The sequence below is a fragment of the Rhynchophorus ferrugineus genome, unplaced genomic scaffold (genome assembly GCF_030347505.1).
Source record: "Rhynchophorus ferrugineus isolate W39M unplaced genomic scaffold, kcgeb_rfMv2 rfM6, whole genome shotgun sequence".
In the NCBI taxonomy this organism is placed as follows: Eukaryota; Metazoa; Arthropoda; class Insecta; order Coleoptera; family Curculionidae; genus Rhynchophorus; species Rhynchophorus ferrugineus.
The window spans coordinates 5,630,243-5,638,548 of record NW_027472585.1 but is presented as its reverse complement, the minus strand read 5'-3'; the positions used below and the strand labels follow the sequence as shown (position 1 = coordinate 5,638,548).

The 8,306-nt window shown below is 32.2% G+C and overlaps 1 protein-coding gene across 2 annotated transcripts in view; it reads right to left on the bottom strand.

Annotated features, from left to right (window-relative positions):
- Positions 1–2,160: 2,160 nt before the first annotated feature.
- LOC143198516 (protein apterous) overlaps positions 2,161–8,306 on the bottom strand; it is a 233,726-nt gene continuing 227,580 nt past the window's right edge. For both annotated transcript variants that reach the window (XM_076407786.1, XM_076407787.1), the window contains exon 8: positions 2,161–2,940. In XM_076407786.1, coding sequence (XP_076263901.1) covers positions 2,728–2,940 — 213 coding nt within the window. In that variant the 3' untranslated portion in view covers positions 2,161–2,727. The remainder of the gene's footprint in view (positions 2,941–8,306) is intronic.

Genomic DNA, 8,306 nt, shown 5'->3' with positions numbered 1-8,306 from the left:
GTGATACGGTAGGTGATTACCCATTGTTGGGGTTCTTTTCACTACTGCAGGTATATGAAACAATAGTTAATTATGATAAGGAAATAAAATTAATGTCGGTCTTGGCCATAAGAAATATTTCAGAGAGTTGATCATTTGAAATGTTGAGCTTTTTGTAGAATTTGAGTTGTTTTATGTTATTTTTTATTTGATTTCTTTTATATTTTGATTTTTTGGCCATTTTGATAAGTCTGGAGCTCTCTAAGTATATGTATTTTGACATGAAATAGATGAAAATCTCTGTTAAATTCCTTTGGAATGTATACGTTTTGAGGTGTGCAACTCACTTTTCATTGTCCAAGAGTTGAATAAAAAATATTGTATTACTAATCGATTCGGCATAAAATTCTTTGTAATATCTGTTATTATCATTATCAGCGATTATTTAAATGGAGATGATGGTAAGAAAATTGAAGAATGGTAAAAATTCGCAAATTTTTACGGCTATGTGTGTTATATGGAAAATATAAATGCCCGAATTTTTGACCTCTAACTATGACCGTAAACATATGGATTTGGGTGTGAAATAAACGAAAATTTCAGTTACTTTATTCTAGAATACAAAATTTGTAAGATATGTAAGATAAACAGTAATCCACCAAATTTTTTAAAATATACTTTTCACAGTATACCTTAAAAAACAAAAGTCGTATAAAAATTTTTGTATTTCCATTCCATTCAGCATAAAAAATCTATATAATATCTGTTATTTTCATTAACTTGCGATTACTTAAATGGAGATGACAGCAAAAAAAATTGAAAATGGCAAAGTAGCTCAAATTTTTACGACTATGTACGTTATATGGAAAAAAGTGGCAGAATTTTTAACCTCTTGAATAAAGCTCAAACCCTAAATATATGTATTTTGGGGTGAAACAAAGGAAAATTCCAGTTAAATGATGTTGGAATGTATATTTTTTAGGATATGTAAAATGAGAGCAATCCACCAATTTTTTGAAAATACACTTTTCATTGTGTAACTTAAAAACCAAAAGTTGTATAAAAATTATTGTAATATCATTCGATTCAGCTTAGAATTATTTACAATCCCTACTATTGACATTAATATATGATTATTTGAATGGGATAAAATAAAATTAGAAAATACTTGTATTTTCTAATTTTTTTAAAATATATAATTTTTTAGACGTGTAACATAGACAGAAATCCACTAATTTAAAAAACAAAATTTTTTTGGTTTGTATTTTGGCTATGAATAAAAAAAATAACTAACTAAATTTAAGTTAATTGACATTTTATATATTTTATGGAGTAATTTAATACTTAAATAGAATTTTTATGTTTGTATAATCTTTATATATTCCAAAATTGTTAATCCGATTTTAAGGTGGGTTATTCTTCATACGACTATGAGGATTCGTAGCCGAGAAATTCATATAAATATAAATAGTTTTCTTTATCTATGTTCTTCGTTATCTAGGTTTTGTATGTAAAATACTATGATAGAATATTATGTGTATAATAATTTTATTTTTTAGACATAATATTCTTTCAGTTCCACATCCTTTTTCGAAAGTAAGGCATTATTATTAGAAAGACTATTTTCTTGTCAAACAATTTTTCAGAAGGGGATTTATGGTATCACATATAACCGTGCTTAGTAGATAGAATTAATATCATTGAACCATGAGTCGTTTACTGGTAAACCGATATAAGTACTCTTGTGCTTTTGAATTTGTTCTAGAAGCGCTAGGGCTTTCTTTAGCAATAATATCGCTGACGAAAATCCAACACTTCACTTGTTATACTTGCTATATAAAATAAAATACTTCGAACTCTTTTCATGCATGATAATATTATATTAGGAGCTCATAGTAAACAAGAATATAATGACTAGTTAAAATAACATTTTTAAATTTTAGAATCAGAATCATCCTCCTGCATATCATCTAATTCATCTTAAATATTTTGGTGAGAAGAAAAATGTTACTCTTTAAATAACTGACAATGGTACATTTTTCAATTATATCTACTCAGTTCTTACATCGAATAGTGCAGCTTTTGAACTCATTGATTAAGTAATCAATATTCATCGATTTGTTTTATACCTAGAGACGTTGAGAACTATATCTAGTAAGATGTGGATGCAAATTAAAACACACTGGTTTGATTTTAAATAATAATGTATTTGTTAACTTATCAATAATGTTATAGGAAATATGCTACTGTAGTTCAATTAATGGTAATTGAAAACGTAACGTAGCATTTATTCATTTTAGCATAAATTAAACTATACACAAAGAAATATACAAATTATACTGCAACCTATCGGTCGAAACGTTTGAGCATTGTTTCAAGAGATATTAACTGCAGTAAGATTTTAAGAAAAATAGGTCGGTTTGTATTTTTGTCGTTTAAAGAAAATTTGGCAGATCTCGCGGAAGACTGGTACAAAAATCGTTAAAAATCCCTTAAAATTAATACTTTACACGAGGAAGACGTTTTTCCCATGTTACATGATACCTACCAATTTTTCTCTACATCTTATTTTATTCAATTTCCATTTCTTATACGATTTATTACTAATTTATTATTAGGAACAACTGTTTTTCATTTTAAATAATTTACTTAATATCTATTATCTGTGCAATCGACCATTCTTAACCATATACCATTTAACACGACTTTTTTTTGGAAAACAATTTCAATCTATATATCTTTTTACACTCAGGAGCAGTCCAAACTCGATGGACTGCCCGCTCCGCCGGGAAGTAGGAAGGGGGGACTGTGGGGTGCCATGCCTATGGATGCTGGTCCGCCAGGACCTCCATACATTTCCATGTCGCTGATGCTCTCGGATCCGGAACACTTCTCGCCTGACTTTCCCTCTTGCTTCAACATCATCCTTCTCCATTTTGCTCTGGCATTTTGAAACCAAACCTGAAACAAACATTTTTATTCAATAAGCAAATATACTATAAATATGTTTAATCTTAGTATTCAGATTTCATTTTAACGTAACGAAATTATATAAATATTAATTTGCTGTTATTCTTATTGAAAATAATTTTTAGACACAGATGTGGTTACTGAAATATGTCAAAAATTGTAAAATATAATCGAACCGGGAACGAATCAAGATCAGCTTCATGTTAGCTCTTTCAGAGATTAAATATATGAAATGTATAAAAGCATAATTTAGTACTATTATTTCAAAGGAAACTGCTAATGTCTAATGGATCTTCCAGATATTGCTTTTATTTATAAAAGCATATAATAATGAAGAAATATTTATTATCTCAATTTAAGTATTTAAATGAGTCAGGGATATTTTAAAATGGGACCAATATACCCTATGGTTACTCATGGCAAGATGATAATTAAAACAGTGCTATGACAACAAAAATGATGGAAAAAAATAAATGTTGGAATAACAATTGATTAGGTTTAATAGTTCATAACATTTATTAATAATTCATGGCAGTTATATTGTATTTCTTGCTGAAATGGTTAATAACACCTTCGGTTTGGATGAACCCAATCAGACACGTTGAAGAAGAAATTGACAAATGATGGAATTGTGAACACATGTTAGATAGATTAAAATTATTAACAGCTTAGTTATTCACTTGAATGAAAGTTTCTGGATATGATATGGTTTAAAGCTGCTAATATTTAAGACTTATCTTATGACTGACTATCTTATTGTAGAGTGTAAAATATTTATGTGCACAGATATTTATGTAATTGTGTAGAATATACATGAGCATTTGGTTAAAATATGTCAGGAGAGAAAGAATAGTAAATGTTTCGCAGATGTGGCAAATGCATTAAGGAGAATGCAGTGAGTAAATCTAGTTTTATCAAGAAATCTGTATATAGCTATTAACAGAACAAACTAAGAAAAAATACAGTGATATCAATGTACAGTCTTTACAAGGAATTACTGTACCGAAGGACACCAGAACTAAGCGTAAAATATGCTTTCTAATGAAAGTTAAAAATGTTACTTATAACTCCAGGGAATACAAATACAAACTCGCCTAGGACTCCAGCTCAAAGGTTATATGGAAAAGAATTCAGTGCAGTTATAATCAAACACAACCCTAACTTACAAAGTACTATAACTGTGTACTTAATTGTAGTTAGTTTTATTTAGCTTAGAATTTTATTGTATATTAAAGCCAAACTGAACTAACACCCATAGTTAATACTACAACATTGCGACGTTTTAACTTAATCAATTTAGTTGACGTATGTACAAAACTTCCTTGTATAGACTATAAATATTTTTCTGTGCTCTCCTTAATTTCAGTGCGATATATCAAAATGTAATCGTGTTTACTATGGTACTATATCGATGAAAAACTTCGTTATTTATATCAGTTGAAAATCCATAAAGAAGAGACGAAAATATATTCTCCTCTACACTGAAATCAAAACTTTTTTGTTGGTACAGCACTCCAGTCCTCCAGAATAATTCATGTGGCTGTCGCCCAAGGAACGGGAAAAGGGGGATAGCGGTCCCCGTCAACTCCCCCGGAAGGGACCCCCTCCTCTCGCTCTCCCCCGCATCCGTTGGCTCCAATTACGCGGGCCAACGGCGGACGTATCCCGAATCCCCCGGGGGAAACGAAACGGGAGATCCTCTCTGATGACGTCGCTCGGCGTTCGGGCGCCATTTTTCTTTCCTGCGCGCGGTCCCTGCGAAAAGTCTCTCGAACCCGATACGACTGTTCGCCGCAAAGGGGTCCCTCTCGTAAAGGCGGCTTGGGGGAATCTTTCTATTTCAGATCGATTGCCGACGCCTAAGAAAAAATACAGGATTTATCGCTACTAAAAAAGCAAGAAGCTTTGTGACTTCTATACCCATGAATAATTAAATTTATTTATTACACTGTTACTAGTTCTTTCCGACTAACGTACAATTTGTATTTATGGTAACTTAAATCTAGGTATATAACAAGGAGGACATCAGCCCTATCTCAGTCTCTGGTGAAATAGTGTTTATGCATGTCACTGCTGTAAGATCAGATGGTCTAATTCTTTTGAATCTTTGTCCTGCTTGGTGTTATCCAAAAGTTGCAATACTTCAATATTCTCATGAGAATGGAGTCTCTCCTCATGCCTCCTTGCAATTCTCTTGAGTTCTTGATTTATTGTGGGTATCTGAAGGTTTCGATATAGGTAGTCAGTCTTGCAGTATTTGGGTGCGCCCACTATACTGCTCAGGACTTTGTTCTGAAAAATGTGTATTTTGTTTATGTTACTTTTTGCATAATTGAACTTCGTATGTCCATATAAGTCGCAGTATTTGCTTATATAATAGCAATTTATTATGTATTGATTATTGCGATTTTCTTCCAATTAGCCAGTACATTTTGCTATATTTCAATTCCAGTTCTTTTCTTTTCTTCTTTATATATTCCTTCCAGCGAAGTTTTTCATCAACATTCATTGCGAGATAATTAGCGTTGTTGCTATATGGAATGTTAGTATTATTTAATGTCATTGATGCTTATACGGTCTGATTGTAGGTGAACTACACATGCACAGATTTACTTTCGTTAGTTTTTATTTTCTAGCTTGTGTCCAATTATTTATATTGTCACTTGCCTGTTGTATTTTCGTGTGGCTTCTTCACTATTGTCCCCGACAGCTATAATTGCAGTAACATCAGCAAACGTGGCCACAATAATATTCTCTATTTGTGGTATATCACAAGTATAGAGTAGATAAAGCATTTGCCCCAATACACTTATTAATAGTACACCTGATTTAGCTTCTTTTATTGTAGAATAAGCTTCCTCTTATTTAACTCTAAACATTCTGGTTGTAATGTACGATTTTAATAGTTCGATGTGTTGTTTTTTAACATTTTCTGTAGTTTATGAACAAGGCCTTGATGCCAAACATTATCGAAGCCTTATGCTACCTCTGAGAATATGGCTGAGCATACTTTTTTACTTTCGTAGGCTTTTTCAATAACATCAGTTATTCTGGGGACCTGGTCAATTGTTGAATGCTTCTTAATAAACCAAAACTGTTGTGTTGGAATTAGGTTTATTTCTCTCTATGATATATATTTAAATTAACGTAATCTTTTTTGAAATGGAGAAATAGGTATACATTTCGTATACATAAATACTAATGATTGTCCTATGATCGTAATTCGTCCAAAATTTATAAAGTTAATCATATTTCTCTTATTATAAATTAAAGAGAATTACTTATAAATTATATATTGATACTACTAAAACAAATTTTGACAATATTTTTAATATAATATTAGAAATATATAACCTATAACATTAATTACATTAACAAATGACTGTATATTAAAATACATGCAAACTATCTCAAAAACAACCACATACTAAACTTCATTCTGACTCTAAAACAAATTTACAAATTGTGGCAGGAAATACATTAAACATCTTAATGACGTATGTACAAAAAGCTTTGAATAGACTATATTATACATTTATTTCATGGTGTAGTCGCGATAAATTGACGAACGAAAATAAAATAGCTTGTATGATATAGTAATATCCAATGAATGAATCTGTCGAAACATTTTCCCATGGTCTTCTATAAGATATGAACTCCCATGGTGGTAACTAGTAATAGACAAGTAATAGCTTAAAAATTAATTCATACTTTATCCAGAAATAAAAAAAAACTAATCAGAATTAGAACATTAGCCGGTGGGAGGACGAATCGAAAAAGAATAAATAAAAACGTTCAAAAAAAGAATGGGAAAATACGGTCGGCTATCAGGTCTAATTAGAGGCGAGATCCAGACGTTTATTAGTGGTACGAGCGGCTTGGAAGACGGATGACGCTAAAAAACAACCCCTCGGAAATAATATATCAACCTGGATGCGCCCGAACGCTACATTTATCCAGACAAACGCGGCATTTATCAAGAGCCGACCAGTTCCAGACGGCTAATCCGTGTGCCGCGGCGTTTCCACGCAGGTTTTTGATTAATTGCTATCAGGTATTCACGGATGACGTTGGTGAGGACACGGTTGGTACTCGTTGGCGACCCGATACTGACAACGGAGGATTTATGACGCACGCAAATCCTGAATTATTTGCCGCTAGACCATCTATATCAAATGCATATCATCAAAGATATGCGTTAAAATATAACGTTATAAGTTAGAAAATTAGTTGAAATCTTCTATATAACGGGTCATTTAAAAAGTCCCCGGCGTACCATAGTAACACATTTTTTTTTTGGCAAAATTAGTATTTTTACCATTTTACCATTTTTGTAGTACGATTTGTCCTTTGCTTCAAAATAGGCCTCAGTTTCGGCGATCACCTCTTCATTTGACGACGAAAATTTCTTCCCAGCTAGCATTGTTTTGAGGTCTGAGAACAGAAAATAGTGTACATTGTGTAAGACTGTGTGAGACTTTACATTCTTTTTTCGTTATGATTGAAAAATTATATTGGCTAAATTGTGACCGCGATTCGCTATGCAACTTTCGGCTTTTTTACGTCGTTTTTCATGACATCCTACAACATCTGATGCTGAATTTCTTCAATTTCGTGACGAATATTGCCTTTAAGATGTTGAATCGTTTGGGGCTTATTCACATAAACTTTTGATTTTAAAAATCCCCATAAGAAAAAGTCTGGCGCTGTTATATCCGGAGATCTGGCTGGCCATGCTAAATCGCCCATTCGCGAAATTAGTCTTCGTTGAAAAACGTCATTCAATAATTGAATTATTGAACGAGTAGTGTGTGTTGTATCCCCATCTTGCTGAAACCACACGCCCTCTAGTCCTTGCTCTTCCATTTCAGGTACAAGAAAATTTCGAATCATGTCTTGGTACCGTTCAGCACTAACAGCAACAACCTTGACCATTTTCAAAAAAATAGGAACTAATGATGTTCCCAGCATGAATACGACACCATACAGTTGTTTTTAGAGGATGCAATGATGCTTCATGAATTTACTGAGGATTCTGTGTTCGCCAAAATTGACTTCCCTGTTTATTGACGTGGCCACTGCGAAGAAAATGGGCTAATAAAATAAAATAACTAAATAAAATACACAACACACTGGTTAAAGCGAAACTAAGCTAAACGTCACATAACTGCAGGCTATAAATTTATTTAACAGTTAAAATGAATCTTTTTGTTCAGAATTTCTCATTTGTTGGTGATTTTTTAGACCTCACGTGGGTTACAAGGCAGCACATTAACGAAAGTCACAGAAGACAAATTATAGATGAGCTACTGTAATGGTGAGATTCCAAAATAATAAATAAAATGATTGTTTGAGAT